At 48.4% G+C, this 23366-nt stretch overlaps 3 protein-coding genes across 4 annotated transcripts; 2 read left to right on the top strand and 1 right to left on the bottom strand.

Annotated features, from left to right (window-relative positions):
• Positions 1 to 367: 367 nt before the first annotated feature.
• Positions 368 to 9020, bottom strand: slc9a6a (solute carrier family 9 member A6a). 2 transcript variants are annotated; one of them, XM_011610436.2, is made up of 16 exons: positions 8594 to 9019; positions 7919 to 8118; positions 6872 to 6949; positions 6714 to 6790; positions 6486 to 6598; positions 6108 to 6213; positions 5715 to 5856; positions 5528 to 5633; positions 5345 to 5433; positions 5058 to 5171; positions 4760 to 4871; positions 4207 to 4360; positions 4057 to 4087; positions 3870 to 3955; positions 3478 to 3583; positions 368 to 3253 (listed from the first exon to the last, which is right to left on the bottom strand). In XM_011610436.2, the coding sequence occupies exons 1-16, from the start codon at positions 8883 to 8885 to the stop codon at positions 2981 to 2983; spliced, it is 2079 nt and encodes a 692-aa protein (XP_011608738.2). In that variant the 5' UTR covers positions 8886 to 9019; the 3' UTR covers positions 368 to 2980. The 2 variants fall into 2 exon arrangements, with proteins under 2 accessions (XP_011608738.2, XP_029703363.1); XM_029847503.1 differs by having other exon boundaries at positions 5528 to 5856; positions 8594 to 9020.
• Positions 9021 to 9316: 296 nt separating this feature from the next.
• taf7 (TAF7 RNA polymerase II, TATA box binding protein (TBP)-associated factor) lies at positions 9317 to 14783 on the top strand. The gene is made up of 12 exons (XM_003970157.3): positions 9317 to 9857; positions 10362 to 10438; positions 10546 to 10624; positions 10715 to 10848; positions 11029 to 11149; positions 11306 to 11364; positions 11850 to 11922; positions 12410 to 12523; positions 12676 to 12870; positions 13593 to 13705; positions 13938 to 13997; positions 14342 to 14783. The coding sequence occupies exons 1-12, from the start codon at positions 9839 to 9841 to the stop codon at positions 14384 to 14386; spliced, it is 1089 nt and encodes a 362-aa protein (XP_003970206.1). The 5' UTR covers positions 9317 to 9838; the 3' UTR covers positions 14387 to 14783.
• An 887-nt stretch (positions 14784 to 15670) lies between these two features.
• Positions 15671 to 23162, top strand: LOC101067115 (aryl-hydrocarbon-interacting protein-like 1). The gene is made up of 8 exons (XM_029847402.1): positions 15671 to 15929; positions 16781 to 16960; positions 17201 to 17389; positions 17940 to 18116; positions 18458 to 18599; positions 20918 to 21435; positions 21844 to 21985; positions 22578 to 23162. Exons 1-8 carry the CDS (start codon positions 15834 to 15836, stop codon positions 23132 to 23134), a joined length of 2001 nt encoding a protein of 666 aa, XP_029703262.1. The 5' UTR covers positions 15671 to 15833; the 3' UTR covers positions 23135 to 23162.
• Positions 23163 to 23366: the final 204 nt, after the last annotated feature.

Below are 23366 nucleotides of genomic sequence, written 5' to 3'. Positions count from 1 at the left end.
CCTCGAAACAATTTTAAATGTAACAGACGCTGTATAAATAAAGCTGAGTTGAATTGAGGGGGGATTTCAGCCTGCTGGGACCCACAGGAACCATTCCTGCAGCTTTTTAATGCAGCTCCAGTCTAATCTCAACATTATCCCACCCTTAAATAGCACGTGGAGACGGGCTAGCTGCCAGATTTCAATATTATGGAGATTACAGCCCTTTCCTGAGCCTGAATAAGCCAATTTTACAGATTTATGCCACTGAAATAAAAATGACTCCTGGCACTAATCTCCTCCCGCCGTCCCCGCGGATGTGCTGGATCCCTGCTGCTGCAGACGCGTGGATCCACCCCTCGCAGCGGGTGAAAGGGCACCACAAAAGCCAGGAGGCCACGACGGCGGCTTTAATGAAAAGCACAGGCTTCCGTTTATTGACCTTTACACACACATGGACGGGTGGGAGCGTATGTACACACATGTAAACAGTCAGTACCTGCAGACGCGATGGAAGAGGGAGGAAAAGTCACCCCCTTTCTCTCTCTCTCTCTCTCCCACACACACACACACACACACACACACACACACTTACAGTATAAAGATAGAATGGACTGTCTGAATACACAAAGCACAACAGGCCTCTTTGGTCATCTACTTCAGATTTCCCATGATTGATTACCTATCAGCACTCAGAAAATAGAGAGAACACACACGCACAAACATGCGCGCGCATGCACGCACACTCACACACACTTCTGTTGGTCAGCTTCTGCACGTGTCACATTAACTACTGCGTGGTCTGAACAGCGGCTGCAGACTCCTGCTCAGATTTCCTTCCCCATCGATGCTTCGTGCTCTGGAACAACATTCAGACAGCAAGACGCCAGATTTGAAGGTAATAACATGTAACAACAGCACGATTCACACTCTTGAACGCCTCCATCTTGAATTCTGCTGCAAGATTTTTGTTTTCTTTTTGACATTTAACTGCTCTTCAACATGGATGCAATATTCAAAAGTGGAGAATCTGACATTCATTTTTCCCCCTCACTTTTCCAAACATGAAAGCTAAATCATATCTTCATATATAGAGATTAAAACTGTTGGCTCAAACACCATGAATGCGTGCAAATCATGTAGAATTTCTTAACGTTTCTATAGAAAATGTCCGACTGACAGCAAATGAGAAATATAAAAAATGGTGGAATGCAAATAACACACACAAAAAAAAAGGATTTCCTGCACAGCAGAAGGTAACGGAAGAAAAAAAAGCTGCTTTCTTCCAAGTCAGCATCCCCAAAAAAACATAAAAGCACAAACCTTCACCTTTCTAGTTACCCCTCAGTTTAAAACTGTTTTCATACACACGCTTTCTTTTTATGTCTTAACTTTGCCTCGGGCGGCGGACCTAAAACTGTGGTGTGCAACCGAAAACGTGACTGTTTGTCTGGGCTGTATCCATGTCAACAACAAAAAGCGTTGCCATGGTGACATCCGGTCTAGGCTTCCTGTTAGACCCACATCAACGGCTGCTCCACTCAAGACAACCTGAATTATAAATACAACCTCTCTTAATTCCAGCATCGAGCAGCCGCTGCTGTTGTTTCCTGTCATCAACAAAGCAACAGTACCAAAGATGACATCGATTAAAGGATTTTTTTTTTTTTCATTTCAAAAAACCAAACTAAAATGAGCTGTTTTCTAGCACACGCAAACACTGACATAAAAGATGAAACCACAGGCTTCGTCTTATTTGGATCGGCCGTGGCGAGGGGCCCGTACTGAAGCGGCCGCTCGCTCCGAAGCTCTGCTGCTGCCGAGGGCCAGCGTGGAAACGTCGCCGCTAACCCGTTTGCCAACTGCTACACTGCTAAAGACGGAGAGATTCCTCCGGTGGGTTCGGCATAACTCCAAAACTGCCCCAATCAAGATGCTTCTCTGATTAGCCAAAATTCTCTAGAAGCACCATCTCTATGCTTTTATCGGGGGAAATTTGGGCTCCAGCGACAGAAAACCACAGCGCTGACGGATCAGAATGTTTTGAATCGTCATTAAAAGGTCAGAAAATACAAAACCCTCCTGGTTGTCTACGCCCGGCGCCCCGACTGAGCGTCCACATGCAGGAACGGCTCGGAACCCTCTGCGTTACAGCGCGATCAGGCCTTGCTGTTGGTGCAACAGGCCTTTCCTTCTTGCTCAAAACTGTCTTAAAGCGTAACAATAAAGCCTCTCTGTCACAGTCAGAGGTCGGAGGGAGAGACCCACAACTGTCACACCAACAGGAGCAGCACCCGACAGCCCAATCAAACCGGCTATTTGCTACCTTTTGGTCAGAGGTGTCAATATTTTTATTATCTTTTTTTTGCATTTTTTCCTCAACTTCCTTCTTTTTTTAACAAACAAAGCTCTGCGCCTGCGATAACTCCTTCTGCAGCCACACTAGCGTTTCAGTACGAGCTACCAGGCTTTAACTACTTTTCACAGGCACTTGATTGTAACAGAAATGTGGAGTAAAGTCGTCCGCTGCCTCCGATCAACAGAAAGAAGCCAGCAACATTCATTCTCAGACCCAAAGCACAGGTACCCCCAACCCCCAGCCGCACACACCAAAGCTCCTCAACATGCATATCGAAGCTACAGGACAACTGGGATATACTGCACGTTAGCTAGTGGCCGGGAATCGTACTTACACATGGACACACATGCTTCTAAACCTCTGCGCAGTGCTACAGTAAGGTGACGCGTGACTCGGTACCGAATCAAAAGAAAGTGAACAGATTACAACAAAAAAATGCTAATAAATAAGAGTAGTAATGGCAGGTTGTGAATGAGAATGAGGTAGAGAGAGTGAGTTAGCGCTATAGGAAGTCAGAAAATGAGGGTGAAATGAGGCAGTGCGAAGAGATAATTAGTAACAGACAGTTTTGTCAGGTACTGGTCGTTTGCTCGACGGCTCGGGTGGGTGGCGGGCGGACGGCTGTCAGGGTCTGCGTCGTCCTCACATCTGCAGGTGGCGGTGGGTGTCCGTGAAAGGCGGCTCGGAGTCGTCCATGGGCAGCACCAGGCGCGTGCCCCTCATCACCAGCTCGTGATCGCCGTACGTCAGCTCTCTGTCCAAGTCGTCGGAGCCGGTGGCGCCCGGGTAGGCCGGCCCGCTGCTGGTGTGGGCGCCGGTGGCGTCGGTGCTGACGGTGACGTCGCCGTAGGTGAGGTTGATGTGGCCGTCTGACAGGATGAGGTCAGAGTCGTCATCTTTCAGCTGGCACTCGTTCTAGTCAGTAGGGAAAGAAATAAACAGGAAGCGACGTAAATGTTGGAACTTGGAACCGGGTAATGTGACGATTACATGCCAGATTTTTACATGCGGCGTAAAATCTGGTGAAAATGTTGTGCTCAGTGATTCATCACAGAAGACTTTTTCCATCCATGAAGGCAATTAAAAGTTAACAGAGGCGGCCGTGCTAAACACGGCTCCTGTGATCACCAGTCTCTGACCTCATATGCCTGTTGGCTGGTGAGGAAGCGGGCGAGGGGGCCACAGCAGGGAGGCAGTGTGGCTGTGAGCGGGGGGCCGCTGTGAGTCAGGATGGGCTTCAGGTAGCTAGAAAAGGCTCAAGTCAAGGACAGAAAACATAAGCCAGATGCGTTATTACTGAATAGCGTGGCGCTAGTTCTGAGTACATGCACATGCGGCTCCATCTAGTGGCTGAAACTGTGAACTACACATTTCATGTGTGCTCATCCATTTTTGCCTATTTTTATTGTATTATTCCACTTTGGAATGCAAATATTCTATCAGTTATGAAATTTTATTTGATGTGTATTTTAAGCTTTAAAGCAAAGACTTTCATCCCTTCCAAAAGTGTGACGAAAATGTTAAAGGATACTTGTGGTCAAAGTTGTACCAAATCCTGAAAAGCCAGGCACTTTCTTGTTTGGTGCTTCTTCTCTCTGATCCTTCAGCGATGCTCATCTGAACAGAAAAAAGGCCCATTTTTGGTGTTTACTCAGCACTTTGCATGAATAGATTGCAACAGCGGCAACGTATAAGCACAGCGTGAGGAGCACACTCACGGGGTTATCTTGATCGGAGTCCACTCCCACTCTGTGAGAAGACATGGGAAGAAGCCGCAGTTAGAAACTCTGCATGCATTAAACACCACAAATCGTCAAAAGTTCCAGCAAAAGCAGCATTGGTTTCCTCCAGGCGCATTAAAAACCCACCGGATGCGCTGGCAGGACAGCATCGGCGTGGTGCCGCCTCCACACACCCAAACGGTGAAGAAGACCAAGAGCAGAGTGGTGGAAAACATCATCTGACGCGCGTACGTGGCCGTGTCCCTGATGGACAGGGCAAAGGTCATCGCGCCTCGTAGGCCTGAAGAGCACAGCAAGCAAACAGATCAACATCAACACGCGCACCCAGTGATCTCAGACAGTCCTGATGTCTCCACGGAGACCTGAAAACGAGCACATTTCCCACAGTAAACATGTTTTCCACTGTGAAGGAGGATTTTCCAGACTGTGGTAGTAAACAAATGTGGGATTTCTGAGATGTGACTGTCGAAAATGACAGGAATGAAGTCCAAAATAAAAAAATTCAAAGATTCTCGAGAGTAGGCGAGTGTGGTCAATGTGACGGCCTGAGATGTTACTGGCCTGGAGAGAAAATACACTTAAAAAGGCAAAATCCAGTTCAACGTCTCCCAGGAACACTTAATTCTGGGATTTTCCCAGCAGTTAACACGCGTGGGCTGTACACCTGTATCCTACTAACCTGCAAACATCATCATGTGCTGGAAATTGGACTTGATCTTGTTGCGACGTCCGAGGTTAAGAAGGAAAGAGAGAGGGTAGATGTTCGCAGCTCGTCCCAGGAACATCGCAATCTGGCAAAGGATGCAGGTTAAGGAGACCAACGCCAGCAGAGGCGAGTGCACCGTGAAACTTCCTCACATTCAAAGCTTCATTTAAATCCCTTCCAGGTGTGTTAACGGCAATGAGGAAGTGCAGGAACATCCTTGTTTCTATGGCGACACTGAGAGAGGAGGGGGCGAATTTAGATTAAAAGATACGAAAGCTCCGACGATGAACATGGGGTTGAAGATGTGGCTTTGGAAGGTGAAGAGGGTCAGACCCATGTAGGAGAAGATGAAGTTCTCTGCCAGGAAATTCAGAAGTTCAAACAGCTACAAGGAGACAAGGAGAAAACGGCAATTCATAAACATTGTTCCTGCAAAAAAAACCTTAAAAAATGAATTTGAAGAGCAGACATCGGCGTCCGTTCTGGTTGAGCATTGTTTGAAATAGTTCCCACTATAACCCGAAGAGGTTCCTACATCCATGCTGCTGCAGCTCTGACCTGTTTGGTTCTGTCCTGGGACTCAGCTGACAGGTTGTTGAAGGTGTAGTGGGCCTGAGTGATTCCACAGAAGAGCACAGCCACCACGCCTGAAAAGGCAGCAGGAAGGAACTGGGTCACACGCCGGCGGTTCGGAACAATTTCACCATTCCTGATATGATCTGATGCGGACGCGTGCGTCACCTGTGAACCCGCAGGCCTCCGCCAGCAGGAAGGTGCTCCATGACATGAGGAAGAAGAGCGCCGTCTCCAGCAGCTGGAAGTCCCTCAGCTTGGTGAACTTGGTCACGTGCGGGTGGCGGTTAAACAAAACGACTACGTGATTGAATTGTGTCAGAAAAAAAGAAACATCAACGAAGGAAAAGGATATGATGGCGGTGACGACGCCGGTGGCCACGCCCAGAGCGAAGGAGCCGCTGAACACGCCCAGAAACATTCCAAAAGACTTGAGCAGGGCCATGACCTCAAAGGTGTGGCTGTTGTCGCCCTGTGGCTGGTAGGCTACTATGGACCTGAAAAAGAAAGCACGCCGTCTTGATGCCGTTGCCAGGAGATCAACAGTTCCCTGGACCTCAAAAACCTGAGGCAAATCAGAGCTTAGATCAAATAAGCCTTCCTAATATCCCGAAACAAGCTGCAGGAAAAGAACAAACGCAGCCTTGTTGGGTTCGCGTCTGCAAAGCTTGGTAAAGCGTTCCGCCTAGACCGGCGGTTCACGGGTTTATCAGCACCGAGCGGATCTCTGTGCGGGGCGGATGCTTACGAGGACAGAACCACGGCCACCGCGTCGTTCAGGACACTTTCTCCGAAGAGCAACGCGTACAGATCCACGTCCACCTGCAGCTCGTTGAAGATGGCCAGGACCGTCACTGCGGACAAAGACGGGAACGGCTTATTTCTCCTTACTTGGTTAGAAAAATGACCAATTTTAGACCCCTCCCCCGCCCCAAGCTCTGATTGTTTTGATTATTACCTTGTGATTTATTAGTCACATGACTCATGTGAGTCAGGGTAGCGATTGCATAACAGATGATGTCATTTCCAAATGTGCTCCTCTAATCTTTCATGCTGAGACTGACTAATCGCACCATTTATGTTTTGGAGCCCGACTCGAGCTTGAAAGGAAAGAAAGCGCGCGTACCGGGGTCTGTGGCTGAGACGATGGCGCCGAAAAAGAGGCAGTCGGTGAAGAAAAAGTCTCCATCCAGCTGCCTCATCTGCTTCATCAGCATCACGCAGCCGTACATCAACAACCTCGAGAGAAACACACGAGACGGACGTTATTAAACACCCACATAGAATATGAAAGTGCTGCTGGGGTAGATTCATGCGTGCTGCTGGGCTACACTGTAGCCACCGTTGGTCCTACCCAATAACAAAACAGGAAAGAACTGTGCCCAGAAAGGCATAGGCCAGGATGGATCCCATGTTACGGAAAAAGTGCCTCTGAAAGACAAAATTAAAGGTAAGAATTTATCACAGACCAAGAGTTAGAAGCCACTCTTTCAGTGTGAATCATTACCGTACCCGTTTCAAGCTGTAGCCAGCGTGGAAGATGATGGGCGGCAGGAGAATATTGAAGAAGACTTCAGGGTCAAAGGTCACCTGAGTCCCAAAGAGAAAAGAATCAGGGTGCATGTTTTGAGGGGGGAAACTAGAGAGGAGACACTTCCTAATGCAGCTCCAGTCTAACCTTTACAAGGTAAAAAGGGACATGCACGAGGTTGTTTTAGGGACAAAAGGAACCAATATTAAAAGGAGATGAGGGCAAAGGAGGAGGATTTTAACACCATCAAAGGTTGAGCTGTAAATCTAAAGAGGCGCGACGAGGGAATTGTGACGCAAAAACCAAGCAGCTTTGTATCAGCTGACAGACGAGGTCACAACATTAAAGAGGTCTCAATTGTGGCACCGTGTTTATTGTTTTCATCACATGACTCACGGTTTGACCTCTCGGACAAAGGTCAACTGATTACTCTCATTTAAATCTAATGCTGATCCCGTCACAATGACGGCTCATTTCAGATCTTAACTCCTTTGATCACGAGTTCTCTATCTGGGACCTGAGCAGGTGTTTGCTGAGCCGTGACACCAGGATCAGGTCCTGCGTGGCCGGGTAGGCCAATTTTAGCGCACTAAGCCACCTTCCAAGCCACCACTCTTCTGTTTGGGCTCAGTCACCATGAGGGTTGGCTGCAGGACTGAGGATGGAGGACCGTGAATAAATGCCCGACTGCCAGGCGTGTCCACCTTGACACAGGTGCCTTCCTGCTGTCCTTGTTTCCATTCATCGCTAGGTGTGGCGCAGCGTTCTCAGTGAAAACAGGGGGATGCTGAATGCTAAACCATTCAGATGCTGCCGATCCTGACCCCATCCATCCACGTGGTCTACACGATGGTGGAGACGGTCAGGGCACAACACGATCAACCTTCATCTGCCAAGTCTAGGATATTAATCACCTTGACCATGATACATGGAATCGTTTTGACCAGTAGCTCATCGGGATCCGAACATATATTTAAACGTGTAAATTGAACCGTTTCACTTGTGCCCGACGTGAAGCGTGCCCCTACCTTCCGCAGCATCTCATTATCTGGTACGTCATCCATCTCGATGGTACTGATCTCTCCTTTCAGCGTGTACTCGTAGTACTTCCCGCTGACATTTATCAGCAAAGTGGCAGGACTGGAATTAACAGGGCAGCTTTGCGTGATGTTGTTTACATCCCGGGGGACATGGATGCCATAGCGCAGGACCACACCAACAAGTAGCCCTGGGATGTAGCAAAAAACCCACTTTAAACAAAAGAACACATCCATCACATACAATTCAAAATGCATATGTATTGTTTTCCAATTGGCACAACAGACGACCTCAATATGAAAAAGGAGAAAGTGCACAAAGTCCTATAAAGTTATGTGCTACTGGCTTGGCAAATATTGAGTCAAGGTCTTGTAGGTTTTAAAGATAAATATAAATACAGCGGTGATCATCTCTTTCGGGGTTTTTATGGCAGCAAACAGGAGCGGGGACAGGTTGCGTCACACGGGGAAATGTTGGAGTCAATTAGCCAGCTTGAGTTGGAGCATTTTTTCCTTTTCACCACCGTAGTCTCACTGTAAAGACGGGGTTCGTGCTGGGGGTAAAGGCACGATGCTTGTTACATTTACGGCGGGTGGAAAGACAGCACAATGATACTAAATCAAATGATACTGGTGACGTAGGTCCGGCAGGCTGTAGCGTCTCACCATAAATCATCGCCAGTCCGGTTTCGTGGAGAAACCTGAATCGGCGGTGTTTGAACAGCCAGATGGTCAAGATGGTGAGGGTGAGGAGCAGGATGAAGATGAGCAGGTCTGCGCTGTCCTGCCTGTGACTCGCCTCAGCCTTCTTCTCTGTAACGATGTTCTCCATGGCACTGTTCTCCTCTGCTGATGATGCTCGGCACACACAGATACAAACAGACAAGCACACTAGCACAAGCAGCCACAGCGTCCTCGCCGTCCTCCAGGCACTGTTGACAGTCACTTTAGAGGCCATTTCAGCAGGCTGGCGGACAAAAAACACGACGTATCTTAAAAACACGTCAAACTTCCTGCAAAAATGATACCAGCCAGGGGTACCAGGGGTACCAGCCAGACGAAACACAGGAATCTATTACGGCCCGGAAGTTAAATTTATTTTTCTAGAAATTGTAGAGTGTTTATTTCAGTGTAAAATGTGTGCCGTTTAATGTTAAAATTTAGTAAATTAAAAAATTAGACATTCGATAGTTTGTGTATCTAGTATTTACGGCGTGTTTTGAAGGTGGACGGGGATGTGAATATAACTCGTATCTCGCACACATTGTTTTGAATTTATAGCTAGCGACTCTTATTTTGAAATTTTAACGCGAACTTCCCCCCACAGATATCGCGTTGTTTGGGTCGTGTGCGAGAATATGACGACAGAATGGGACGTTCCATGACTTTGTGTTTTCAGTAAATTTTTGTTTCACTTTTCTCGAATGATTTAATTGCAAACCGTTACCGACTAGTCTGAAATATCGGCATCCAGGGCACTATTTGTGTTCGACACAAGATTTAAAGGTTTCTATTTAATAATACGGATATATATTATTTATTTTCTAAAAAAAAAGAAAAGTAATTTGATATTGACTGATTAAATAACAATTCCAGCAGCAACGTCAAAACAACATCACTTAATTATAAACAGATAGAGGGGAACTATTTTAACAACCAAGGTTGACTGAATAAAATAAACCCTTATTTCCTTGTCTTTTCCTAACACGGACCGGGACGGTGTTTTCAATTTCCGAGCACACTTGATGGTTGCAAATTCGACGCGATCGGTAGTCTCAATACTTCGTTTAGAGCGCTGCAAAGTAGGCTTTATTTAAGCGATGGCCTCCTGATTAGCTTGTCTTCTCAACTATTGATTTATTAAAACAGTTGAAACACCGTTACAGGACGGAAGACCAAGTCTAGAAGAAGATGACGTCTAAAATTAAAGGTAGGTTAAGACCTCTTGTTGCTAATTTAGCCTATGCTAAGGTTAGCTTGCATTTACGAGCATTTAGGTGAGCTAGCATTTGCTCCAATTTTCCACTTTTAACTACAAACACATGAAGCATAGATATTTAAAAAAAGTAAATGTATTTTAATGTGATTTGGGGTTAGGGTTGTGATTTGATTACCTACACGAACGTCAGGATGTTAAAGATCCTGTGCAGCATAGGTGTCTCTTATACGTAATGCCATATATATTTTTAAAACATAAAAACCCAAGGGGCCTATGGTGATAAAGGTTATGTTATGTAACCTCGTATTACCACAACCTAGATATACTATTGTACATCCAACACCTGCTCTCTCTCCATGAACATGCACAAGGTTGTTTTAGGTGTAAGTCACAAGATGTGGTGAAATGAGCTGCTTGGTGGAGGTCTGCAGGCTCCAAATGCCTTTCTAGCTTAATAAATCGCATGTTTTTCATGTTAATTTAACTTGTTTGTAGTCGGCAAGGTCAGCTCCAAGAATAAGGAAGATGCACCGTATGAGCTGGAGAACCAGTTTATCCTAAGGCTTCCACTGGTGAGATGGATCTACACGTTCAATCATCCCAGCTTTTGAGTAATTGCTGAGGAGACTTGACTTGAATTATATTATTGAAAATATTTTTCTTTCTTATTTGTTTTCAGGAATACGCCTCAACAGTAAGACAGATTGCTCAGTCCAGCAGCATGAACATGAAAGACAGGCTGACCATAGAGTTGCACCGTAAGCCTGACGCTTCCAGTTTAAGACACCAATATAGACGTTTGTTTCATATGATCAGAGTCCCAAGCAGGTCTTTTTTTCCCCCTGCAGCTGATGGTCGTCATGGTATCGTGAGAGTAGATCGCGTTCCTTTGGCCTGCAAACTGGTGGATCTGCCGTGTATGATCGAGTCTCTAAAAACGGTGGACAAGAAGACGTTCTACAAGACTGCTGATGTCTGCCAGGTAAACAGCTGCGGTAGCATTAAAGATGTTGCCAAAAGACACTATATATGGATGATTGCTGAAGATAATTAAAACTAATCCTTCTAACAAAATCTTGTTGTTTTTTTTAAACTATAGCAGAATTTGTGTAATCAGTGTTGAAGCATTTCCGTTCTCTTATAAGTGTACGGTCCTTGTTAGATGCTGGTGTGTACACTAGATGGAGACCTTTATCCTCCTTTAGAGGAGCCAACTGGCAGTGACCCCAAGGGCAAGAAGAAGGACAAAGACAAGGACAAGAAATTTGTTTGGAACCACGGGAGTAAGTAGACAGAAGATACACAAACTGCAGCGCTTTGGGCTGCTGCTGCTCCTAAAGAATTCAACAATTTCTGATTCATTCTCTGACCTCTAAAGCCAATTCAGTCGTTTTGGCTTCATCGATCGAGTGTTTCATCCCGCCCCCTTCTCTCTCCAGTCACCTGTCCGCTGAAGAACACACGCAAGAGGAGATTTCGGAAGACTGCAAAAAAGAAGGTTTTGACAGTTTCGCCTCCCCCGTCAGCACATCTCGGTCCCGTCCTGTCTGTCTGTTTAGCTTCCCGTCTGATGAGCCGCCGCTCTTGGAGGCTCTGTTCCAACAGTGCATTTACATTTCATAAAATGGGAAACTGTAGTGAAAAAGAAAACTAAATTTACATATAAATAAAGCATTTCCATCTTAGTTTGCCTTGAAGGCATGCATACAAAAAGCAATTTCACTTTCACTTTGATCAAAGTGGAGGCGAGTGTGCTCCAACACTGCACTTCTACTTTGTCTTTGGAATAAATCTTGAAGACGCAGAGCTTAGCCATATTGATTTGGTCCCTTCTGTTTTAATCACTAATGTGCTTCTTGGCATGTGACCAGCTGCTACCAGTGTGTGTGTGTGTGTGTGTATTTGGGAGAGAGCGAGCGAGCGTAACGGCCTGGGATGTGCTGCTAATGCTACCTAACCTACATATCTCTGTCTCTATCACAGTACATCGAATCTCCTGATGTGGAGAAGGAGGTGAAGAGGTTGCTGAGCACAGATGCGGATGCCGCCATTGTCCGTATCCTTTCAGACCCCTGCGCTGTTGTCAGCGTTGCCAAAGACACGTCTTCATTAACAGCGCATTGTTTCCGCCTAATCGCTGCGTAGCTGCGTGTAATGACCGAAACCTTAATCCGCCTCCTTTCTGACCCTGATGCCAAGCCCATCCTGACCCACCTGACATCATTCCGGCCAATATGTAGTGATGAATACGGAATTCTTCGTAGCTCATTAGCGCTTTAATGAGTTTCTAAACACGTCTGACAGAATAAGAGCAAAACAGGGCCTCAGAGTGGGCGCTGGCGGTACAGTAATTGAGACGGACTGTTCATTATCATTGCTTAGTTGGTCACAGCAAAGCTAGAATCTAATTATAGCCGTGGCATTTGCAGCGGCAGGCACGCACGTGATGAATGAGTGCCAGAATTCTCAAGTTAATGAGAAGTTTTAAGAATTACAGAGGTCTGACTGCAGAGCCTGAGAGGACTTTAACCCAAAATATTCAGGGTGGGAAATCATCAACGAGGACGAATCAAAGGACGGAGATCAGCACAGCTCTTTGGCCAACCTGGACTCCTCACCCGGGACCTCGGGTCATAAGATGGGCCACGGCTCTTCTGGTAAGAGAGTCTCCGTTTGACTCATTTCAGAGTCCCTGCAAATCTCCAAAATTTAAAATGAGGTTCTCATTATTCTTCCGCGGGCTGAGATCAAACCAGAGATTTGTCTCCTTTAATAACATCCAGTCTGCTTCTTTTTTTTGCATGGCTAGTCCAGCGTGACGAGCTGAGGGAGATCTTCAATGACATCAGCAGCTCCAGCGAGGAGGAGGAAGACGAAGGGGACCGTCACGAGGACGAGGACCTGAATATCATGGACACGGAGGATGATCTGGTCCGACAGCTGCAAGACAAACTCAACGAGTCCGATTCCACGCAGAACGAGAGCGACAGGAACAGTCAAATAGGTAAAAGGGGTTTGGACCGGGGGAGGTCGTTGGGTCTGTGCACGTGGGGAAGCGAGGGGGAAATTGGAGCAGCACTAACTGCTGGAACTCGTGCTCGCAACTTTCCCCGCAGCTTCAGGGCAGAGGCTGACTCCATCAGCTGCCCCACCGGAACGCCGTCATTCTCTCATCTCTCATTTATCTCAGTCTTGAGCTCGGACTGGCAGAACTGTCCCGTGGACCAGAGACAGTTTGACATTTAAGAAAATCAAAATTGCTCTGATTCCAGTCAAAGCAGAGGCCAAAAAGATTTTCCGTCAGCAGTCTGGATCTCTAAGTACAGCTTGGTTTTCAGGAGCACGGCGGCTGTTCCAGCTCTCACTCGGTGCCTCTGTTATTATTATTATCATTATCAAGGCACAGCGCTCCCAGTCTGACGGGTTATGGGCTTCCCCGATCCAGCCCTCCACTTTCCATCTGGTCCTGCAGAGCGTTTGTGCTGGAGCTCCACAAACTCCTTGACTGGGCCCGCTTGTTGTTGCAATTGACCGAAGCGTACTTGGATGATTGATGGTTTGAATGCAGATGTGCAGAAATCAGGTTGAGAGAAGCCAAAGAAAGCGGCACCGGGACATCTGTTGCTTCTCAGACGTTCTCAGACATTAGCCTCTTCTGTTGATGAACGTTTGTCCCTCCACGCCGGTCGCAGCTTGTCATCTTCTTTTGCGTCCCCCCCCCCGCAGTTCTGGAGTACCAGGTGCAGATCAACAGCATCAAGGCCAAGCTCCAGGAAACCCGCGCTCGCAAGAAACAACAGGAGGAGCTGATCATGAAAGTGGAAAACCAGGCCCTCAAAGTAAGCAGCGCGCATCAGGGCACACGGTCAGTTAAAGGAGGACATCGGTGCGGTCTGCTGTGTTTATCGTCAGGGTTGCAGTGAAAAGGTCACCTGTCTCTGACTGGCATCGCCTCAAGGGGGCCTTTCTGTCCGAAAGGCCATCGGGACAGGAAGACGGCCGAGCGTGCAAAGCCGTGACAGTTAACTGAAGCTCGGAACCAACCCTGTTTCTGCTGCTCTCTCCACACAGAACCGCTTCCAGGCTTTGCTGGATGAGATCATTCAGCAGGAGGAGCGGGAGATGGAGCAGGTAAAAACCCTTTCGCGGAAAATCAATGCAATCGAGGCTCCGCGCCTCTTGAGTTCCTCACCCGGGTGTCATATTACATGTGCACTCATCTGGCTGTCATTTACAAGCCCTGATGGCAAGTTTCATCTGCAGTCATGTTCAATTTGTCAGCGACAGCGATTGGGATGGTTCTTTGTCGCCATGGCGGCGTGGCCACCCACAGTCTTGTGCCCACTGTTTGTATGGACGAACCAGGGCAGCAGATTAATGCGAAAAGACATGTTAATCATCATCCACTTACCCCCTCAATTACACCCCCGGGCTGCTAGCCATCAATCACGCATTTTATTTTTCTCCTCCCCCAGCTGGCCTCCCTGCAGGAGCAGCTCGACTCCCTGGTCGAGAAGTGACCACCAGGGGGCGACATAACGTCACCACCGGGACAGAAGAGGCTTCATTCAGCTGCTGCCGCATTCATTCATTCATTTCTACCATGTACTAAAAGGATCAAGCACGTTGATTTCTTTGTTTTTTTATGAGTGTAATAACAGTAGTCGTTTTTTTTTATTAAAGTGTCCCTGAATGTGTAATTTTGTGTCCTCTTAAATGCAAGCATATCCTGCCACTCACTGTCTTTACGTTTGTGTCAAGGCTAAATTACAGTTATTTTGATTACATTTCTTTAACATTGAGCTTTAGACATTAACAAAGCTACATCAGATATTTCACTTCCACATCGAGGGATTATACTATTGTTACCTATGTTGGTGGAGATAAAGGTTTAATAAAGAAATCTCAGCCGCCAAACGCGTTCATGTCTGCCACAGATCTATAATCTATATTCGTTACACTGTAATGTGCCACATTTCTCTGCAAGCTCCCAACATCAGTTTACAAATGCTCTCGCACGTCGAGGGGAGCGTTGGTGCCGAAGCCGACCTCATTTACATTCTCCTAGATTCTTTGTTGCCGCCCCTGTGGTCATGTTGGGATGTCCCAGAGGCAAAACCAGCATTTAAATATAAAAGTTCTGGAAATTCATATAATTCTTAGGCACATTTAGTGCGTGACAAAATAATGAATAATTAATTTAGGGCACATTGGACGAGAACTTGGGGAATGCATTTTTCATTTCATTTTTCGCTTCCTGTGTCTAAACTGGGTTAAAATCAAGTTGGCAGCATCTGGAGCTGTTGTGTGCCTTTGTCGCAAATACTTACCAAGTTATTTTGTTTAGTGACCATGAAGCACAGTGAATTAAAAGTGCTTTGAAAAATGCAGTGCAAGGTTTTTATAGACTGTACGGATATTTCATTGTAGTAAAGAAAGGCTTTTCAGAGGGTTTGGATGGCAATCAAACATTTGAAAGTGAGTATTTAACCTACGCGTTCTGTCAAAAAGGTGGAACTTTGAAGCAAATAAATGGCAGCAAAAACATTCTTTCATTCTGCTGTAAACCAATCTTGAATGAAATAACTTCCAAGTATTCCTGAAGCCAGCTCTTCCTGTTTCTGCTCTTTTCTGTCCCTTGTCACCAGGGCTTTGCTCTTTTCCCCAGGATGATCCCTGCCTGGAATGATCCGGGCCTTTCCCATCCATGATCCCAGAACATGGCGGCCATCCCCGCCCGTCCTGTGCCCTCCCTGCAGGGATTAACCTACCATTCTTGGTGGCAGGAGAAAGATTAGCTCCTCAGATTGAAGCGTTCACCTCCAAACCCTGCCTAATCCAGCCATCTGTCAAAGCGGGAGCCGAGCGGCCAAGAGTCTCCCTCCTCAAGACTAATCAACGCAGGAGCAAACAGCTCAACAGAGGCAAAACAAGCCTGGAAAGAAACGCACTCGGGGCTGAGTGGAAATGGAGGAGACGTACCTTATTAACCATCCAGGAGTCAGGAAAAAGATTCTGGCCGGAGGCACAGGACCGCTGCCTCATTTTCCACCCGGGACAAAGGTAGTGTGTCACATCTGACAGCAGGACCGGCGCGGGGCACCTTCATTACAAGAGGCTCGTTCATTTGAATACATTTGTGATTCTAAATTATGTAACTGCGTCGCCTGTATCGGTCAGAGCCTTTCTTCTATGATTTACCCCCTGAGATCACCTGTTCGGTCCCTGGCACTCGCACGCTGCCACCGTTTGGTCCTCCGCACTGCCTCGTGGTTCTGCCACGTGTTTTGTTCATCCCATGCTGCTCACAGACTTCTATTTTCTACCGACTCCCATCCAGCCACATGGCATCAAGGCCAGACGTCTGCTGTCCATGACAGCCGCAGCGTGAGGTCACGCCCTTCGTGCGCTCGCACCCTTGTGGGACCATGGTGCGGCCTGTGGGGCTCAATCAGGTGTTCACGTGCGTGCAAAGACCTGGTTTTCTGCTCACTGTGGCCTTAAACGTCCCCCTCCGTGTGTATCCGGATCAGCCAAGTGCCTTCTTCCGGTTTCGAGGCCGCCCGGGTGGGTCCGACCATCTTGTGAATCAGGGCATTCAGCGAGCGTGAGCGCGCATCACGAGTGCTCGTTAGTCCGGGTTCCAGTCATTCGTGCCCAAAGTCACAATGTCCTCCGATTTACTGAGTCGAGGTGTCCGCAACCATGATGTGATCGGCGGTGGGAGAGCTGGAAATCTAGTGCAAATAAAATGTATTTCATCTATTATCTTTCTATTTGCAAATAAACCGCATTCATTCGGTTTGAACTCATGAAAAACAGATTTCCACTGTCTTTCATTTGGGTTTGTGCTTCATGCTGGTGTCCTGACGGATGCATTTGTTTAATTTGCGCTCTCCTGCCTCCACCTGCAGCTGGTTTTCCATTTCCAGACGCTGCTGGACGACTTTGAGCGAACGGTCGTCGACGACAGCCGACTGGCCGGGAGGCCTGCTGAGATCTTCGTGGGGAAGATGTTCAAGATGGAGGTGTGGGAGACGCTGCTGATGTCCATGAGGGTTGGGGAGGTGGCAGAGTTCTGGTGTGACGCCATGGTGAGTAACAGACCGACGCATGCATGGGAATTCCAGAGCCCTTAAACGCATCCTAATCGCGGTTTATGGCGCACACGAATCTGCTGAATCCTCTGAACGCACCACTTGTGCAAATAGTAGTGATCCTTTCTTCTGCACAAAAATTAAAACTGATGCTCGTATATTCTTAAAATGAACAAAGTCATTATAAACACCTGATTTAATTGCATCAACATCCACACACTTTGTGTTTTTCCGCAGCATACCGGCTTGTACCCCATCGTCTCTAAGGGAATGAGGCTAATTGCTCAAGGGAAAGACCCCCTGGAAGGCCAGAAGCACATGTGCGGTATGGGAAATCTATTCCACTATCACTCCACCGGATTCCCAGAGCTCGATGAGCTGATGAAAACCCCTCAGCCGCTTATATTCATCATGGAGCTGGTGCAGGTAAAGGACAGTAAAAAAGAATGTCCCACTGGGAAGCGACAGAAGAGGGGCGAGCGTTGAGCCGTCCGTGTCTTCGGCTCACGTCCTTTATTAAAAACCCACTGAGAGAGTTGATAGAAACAAAGTGACGTCTCCTTCGGCTCAGAATGCCGCTCCCACAATCAGCCCGAAACCCAGCAGGGGCTCCAGCAGTGCTAAATTACCATCTTCATCTGTTTCTGATACTTTCTCGGGCTGTTCGGCTGGCAAGATGAAGGATACGGAGTCTTTATTTAACAGAAACACACCCTGTCACGCAGTGGAGCAGTTACAGCTCCAACTCCACATTTCTGTCGCTTCTGAGCCACTTTAGAGGGGAGGATGCCGAACACGCACCAATGGTCTCGGATGATTAATGTGGTCCGAGGCTGGCGGGTTACAGGTCCAAACGAAGCCGAAAGGGACGCGATAAAAAGACAGTCAAGTCAAACTGAAGTGATGTAGCACGATATGAGAATCAGGATGAACGACCGGTGGTGACTGTCTGCGCGCCTGCCTTTGCTGCATCCAGGTGGGCGACCCCATGTCCTACCACCGCGAGTCGTGGATGATGGAAAAGGACGAGAAGCTGCGGACGGTGCCGCTGCTCCACATGCAGGGCAACGCGCTGGTCAAGCAGAGGAAGTTCCGAGAGGCTGCGAGCAGATACAAAGAGGCCGTCCTGCTGCTGAAAACCGTCCAGTCCAGAGTGAGTCCAAACCATCAGGTCACGCGCCGTCGCGTCCTCTCCGTGGAACCCCAGGAGGGTTCTGGGGGCAGGAAGTAGCTGGTCCCGCAGGAGAAGGTCTGCTAGAGTTTCAGCCCGACATAATGTGGGGGAATTTTTAGGATCATCTGCACGCAAACATCACGTAATGCTTTGTTGGTCGGGGGCGAGAATGACTGGTTCCTGAACTCACGCTGTGTTTGCGTGAATATATTCAAACCCCCAGAACTGACGGGAATGATTGAAATGCAGGCAGCAGATGTCAGGCAAACGCAGCAGCTCATAACACCTTCTCCTCCTTCTTCTCCCATCTGTGTGTGTAGGAGATGCCGGGCGACATAGACTACATTAATCTGGGTCGTATGATCATCCCCCTGGAACTGAATTACTGCCAGTGCATGCTGGAGCTGGAGGAGTATTATGAAGTCATCGAGCACACCGACGAGCTGCTCCACAAACACAAAGGTAAAGCCGCGCGTGGAATGTCGATCGGACGGTCCTGGCAGATGAAGGGGGCAGCTTTGGAGTGTAGGAAACATGCTGCGTTCAGGCCAGACTGATAAATCAGACAGATTTCATGGCCGATTTGTCAAATTGAAGTCGTATGCGGTGCCGCAGATGCTCAGCAGGAGAGAAACCAGCCGACAAGCTCTTCGACCAACCAGAAGGGCCTCCGGAATGTGAACGATCGCACCACCAGCAGCTCGGCATATTTATTCATAAATAAATAACAATGAGCCATGAATACATTATAGACACACTTGTCACTTTATTATTTCCTTCAAGGTGTCGCCAGTTTTCTTTGCTGCAGTAAGTTGAAGAAAACAAACGTTTCTGGTGTGTGTTTGGCCCCAGTTTGTTCCGTCCAATAAATGGAAAATGCCCGCTTCCCAGAGAGGATGAATGTTTCCAACATTATTTTGGCCCGTTCGGGGAGGCAGGTTCATCAAACGCCATTTAATCTGAACATTCATGAAAAGGAAGTGGCTCAGGGACACGGACCATCTGCAGATGGAGAGAGAAGAAATGGAATTAAGGAACGGGAGGATTTTCACTCATCAAGCAGTTGAGAGATTCTCCAAAGGAGGAGGAGGTTTTGTTTGAGCTTCCGGATGGACCCAGGGGCATTCCCCCATCTGAAATGTCAATTTTGTTTTCCCTGAATGTAAAACATGCAAAGCAATTCTTGTAGGAGCCCCGAAGAAAGTAAAGAACAGGCTCACGTCTAACTGGGGAAAGGTTTCTTGGTTGGCTCCTCAACAGTTTCGAGGGCTACTGCACCATAGCAACAAGGTCCAAAAGCTTTTCCAGATTCTTCCAGTATTTTTTGGAATCGCTCATCTTTTCATCTCCACATATTCAAACGTATTTAATCCCAAAGGCGTCCCCCTCGAATTGTGTTCATACGAGGAACATCCAGGGAAAGATGGAGCCCAAGACCATTTCTGATCATCTTAACAAGGCAGCAAATGTCAATATTTCACACATTTTGGGAGAATTGTTTCAAATGAAGTGCATGCAAAGCTGCTCGGCGAAGGGTAAAATGGGTCTGTGCGCAAGTTGCCCCCTCCCCAGGATATCAGCACAGCGACACACAGTCATTTCAAAGTGTTGGGAAAGTGTGACAGGTCAGGGTCTGATGCCTCTGCCGGCGTCGTCGCCGCGCCTCTTGTTTGTTGTCCTCGGTGACAGTGTGTAGAAGAGCCGACTTTGACACTAACACGAGTTTTAAAGCTGGAGCAGCCCGGGGAGCTGGAGCGTCATCCCCATGGCTACTCACACAGTCCTGGGAGCTCTCGTGCTGACACTCCCCCAGCTCCGCAGCCTTATGAATTATGCCACAGTGGCAGTCTTTCTATTGTTCTCTCTGTCCCCGAGCCTGCGTTTCCACTCATATTTGTCTTCAGCGGGAGGAGGCAGCGTGCACATCCCCGTAGTTTGTCTGCGGCATGCGTGACGTGCGCGGTGGAGGATGGGTGCGCGGCTCTGGTGTGTGCGCAGGGTTGCAGCTGTGTTGTGGCGACGATTGACGGGATTTTCACCGCTCCACGGGCTGATTTCAAGCTGCCGTGAGGCTGCGGCGCTCTTCACGAGGCCTCCCTCCACTTTCACTTTCTTCTCTCCCTTTGTCTTTTCTCAGCTAAACCTCTTTTCTCTCCTCTCAGCCTCTCCTTCCCGGGTCCCTCTCATCAATACGTCAGCCAGTCCTCCCTTTCCTGCATCCCGCCTTTGTTAAAAGCAGCTGACGGTTGGTTTTTGCCAGAGGCAAGAGCAACATATCTTTGGAAATGGTGCCCGAATTAGGAATTTTATGGGTGGGGGGGACACATGCACCGCTGCAGCACGTTGCGCTCAGATAGGCTCCAACTAGCAGCGGATGAAATTAGCTTCACATAAATAACTAAAACCCGAGGAGCCGATGTGGAGGAGCCAGGCAGATGTGGGCAATGTGGTCGATGCCGCGCTTCAAATGAGTCCTGACCAATCGGCCTCTCCACGTGAGCGTGCGGCAGACAGCGACGTGAGCCTCGGCAGGTGTGAGCACGCGGCGGCGCGGGCGGGCGGGCGGGCGTTCACCCCGCGGCATCTTGAGCAATATCATCGCGATCAATAGAGATGCAGCGTGTAATTCCGTTTGATCTGACGCAGACCCGCGCTGGCCTAAATGCAAATAAACCGCCACCGCCGCTGCAGCAGACCTTCGCTTTATTTCTCCGTTCATTAATAATTCTGTTTGGGTTCATTTACCGGGCTTGGGTTTTTTTATTTCTCGATGTTCTCAGATTGTGTGAAGGGGTACTACAAGAGAGCCAAGGCTCACGCCGCCGTGTGGAACGAGAAGGAAGCCCGCAGAGACTTCAACATGGTGGCCAGCCTGGACGTCACCCTGGCCTCCCTCGTCGGCCGGGAGCTGAGGGCGTTGTCGGAGCGCATGAAGGAGAAGTACTGGGAGGAGAAGGAGGCGTACTGGAACATGCTGGAGAAGACACAGGACAAGGAGGAGGAGGACCAAGGAAGCGGAGGAGATGGGACAAAAGAGCAGGGAGGAGAAGAAAACCAGGAAATATCTGAGGGAGGGGAGCTGTCACCGGGGGCAGCAGGCGACCATGAGGAAGCCTGTTCCGCCACCATCAGTCCCAGTGCTTCCAGCGGGTCGGAGGGGAAGGACTGGCAGCAGATGCTACGGCTCATCATGCTGCTGCAGGACGAAGGGAACTTTCTCATCAAGGAGAAACGCTTTCAGGAGGCTTCAGCCAAGTTCACCGAAGCCCTGGAATACGTGGACGCCCTCCGAAAACTGGTCAGTGTTCCCCTCCACAGGTCTTCTAAAAGCGCAGCAATCTGGCGGGTGGCTTTGGTTTTGTTGTCTGCTGGAAAAATTCCAAATTGTTCCCCAGCAAAACTGGAGGAATGTCAACAGTTATTGACAGCGCGCTCCCAGCTGCTCCAGTGCGATGATTGAAATAAAGATTGCCGCTCACGCGCCACAATCATCTCCCATTGTTGTTTCTCCTCCAAAGAGCAGCTGTGGTATCGAAGGTATGCTGGCGAGAAGAAAAGCAGAGACAAGAGGATCCAAAAATACCAGCTACCCGCAGATTTCTCTGCTTTATTCGATTGTGATTTACTCCGTAATCATCTGAGCTTCACCACAGCACTCCATCATCTTTAAAAAAAGAACCCTTAATGACGCCCTGGCCTCCTGCAGGTGGACAGAGAGTCGGAGGACTTGGAATCGCTGGAGAAGGTGTGTCTTCCGCTGACGCTGAACCTCAGCCAGTGCCTGCTGGAGCTCCAGCAGCACCAGCGAGTGGTGGAGCTCAACGACAAGCTGCTGAAGAAGCATAAAGGTGAGATGGATGTTGAAATCTGGGCGGTCAATTCGTTCAAAAAGCAGTAAAAGAGGGAGTTTTGCCTTCTGCTGAACTTGCAACGAGCTGACGTGATGGCAACGAACCGTGATTTAACCGAGCAAACGGGCCTCACCTGGGTGACAGGTCACCGAGGAAATCGGGTTTTATTTCAGGCCGGTGGACGCTGAAGCAGGGCGAGCGGCTTGTTTTCCCAGTATTCCTGGGAAATATTTTATTCAACTAAGTTTACCAGTCAAAGAGAGGACCCAACAATCACGGTGGCGGTGGCGGTGAGCCTCGCCGGCTCCCCCGACACCCGCCCATGGCCGCTGCTGCTTTCTTTTTGTTTCAGCCACGGCTGAATAATTCATGGTCAAGGCTGATGAAACGCCCCCCCATCCCCCCCAGTCTTCGACTCCCTTCATTTCGGTTGCAGTTTGCCCCCAGCCTCCCCGACCTTTCGTTTGCTACCTACCTTTCACTTCCTGTTTCACTGCTTCGCGGCCTTATTCAGCCACTTTGTTTCCTGTTGGCTCGGCCGCTTTTTACACGTTGACCTTTCGTGATTTCTCCTCTTCGATGTCCACAGGTAGCTTTAAAGCCACGTACCAGCGGGCGCGGGCGCACGCCGCTCTGTGCAACGAGGAGGAAGCACGGAGGGATTTCGACCTCGTGGGGAAATTGGACCCGAAGTTCAAACCTTTCATCCGACAGGAATTAAAGAAGCTGGGGGAGAGCATGCGCGTCGTGCACGCTCGCCAGAAGAAGACTTACTGGGACACAACGCAGGAGAAGTGGGGAGCTGGAGGGAGCGAAGTAAAGGGGGCAGAAAGGAAAAAGGAATGGTCAGAGAGAAAAAGGGAAGCAGTTCAGACGACAAGTGACTCTAAGGCAGCTCAAAAGGCGGAAAAGAGTGGATGTAAAATGGATGAAAAGAGTGAATCAGAACAGGGGAAAGAGGCAGAAAAGAGTGAATCTGATGCAGATCAAAAGGAAGAAAAGAGTGAATCTGAAATGGGTAAAAGGAGTGAATCAGAACAGGAGAAAGAGGCAGAAAAGGGTGAATCTGAAGCTGATAAAAAGGCAGGAAAAAGTGAATCTGAAATGGATGAAAAGACAGGAAGGAGTGAAACAACAGAGGGATAGCTGTGGGTAAACCCCCCAGAGAATGTGGATCACACAGAAAGAGGAAAGGGAAAGAGCGGTGTAATAAAGAGTAGAGTAGGATGGAGGATGAGGCGTAGGAACCTGAAATCATGCAGCCGTTCATCCAGGCAGGCTGAGTTTCAGCAGCTAATCTAGTTTCAGATAAAGACAACCATCAGCCGCTCGGGCAGAGATAAGGTAATGAGCCTGAAATTGGTCAGAGATGATCACA

Source organism: Takifugu rubripes, chromosome 14 (assembly GCF_901000725.2).
Source record: "Takifugu rubripes chromosome 14, fTakRub1.2, whole genome shotgun sequence".
NCBI lineage: Eukaryota > Metazoa > Chordata > Actinopteri > Tetraodontiformes > Tetraodontidae > Takifugu > Takifugu rubripes.
The sequence above is the reverse complement of the archived record's forward strand: the minus strand, read 5'-3'. Positions and strand labels throughout refer to the sequence as shown.

Coding starts and splice junctions, on each gene's coding strand:
- slc9a6a (XM_029847503.1), bottom strand. CDS start 8,885: ATGGCCTCTAAAGTGACTGTCAACAGTGCCTGGAGGACGGCGAGGACG. Junction 5,434..5,527: donor GGAGGCCTGCGGGTTCACAG/GTGACGCACGCG, acceptor CTGCCTTTTCAG/GCGTGGTGGCTGTGCTCTTC. Junction 3,956..4,056: donor ACTCCGATCAAGATAACCCC/GTGAGTGTGCTC, acceptor TTTTCTGTTCAG/ATGAGCATCGCTGAAGGATC.
- LOC101067115 (XM_029847402.1), top strand. CDS start 15,834: ATGGAGGAGACGTACCTTATTAACCATCCAGGAGTCAGGAAAAAGATT. Junction 16,961..17,200: donor AGTTCTGGTGTGACGCCATG/GTGAGTAACAGA, acceptor GTTTTTCCGCAG/CATACCGGCTTGTACCCCAT. Junction 18,600..20,917: donor GCTGCTCCACAAACACAAAG/GTAAAGCCGCGC, acceptor CGATGTTCTCAG/ATTGTGTGAAGGGGTACTAC.
- taf7 (XM_003970157.3), top strand. Junction 12,524..12,675: donor GATGGGCCACGGCTCTTCTG/GTAAGAGAGTCT, acceptor TTGCATGGCTAG/TCCAGCGTGACGAGCTGAGG. Junction 13,706..13,937: donor TGGAAAACCAGGCCCTCAAA/GTAAGCAGCGCG, acceptor CTCTCCACACAG/AACCGCTTCCAGGCTTTGCT.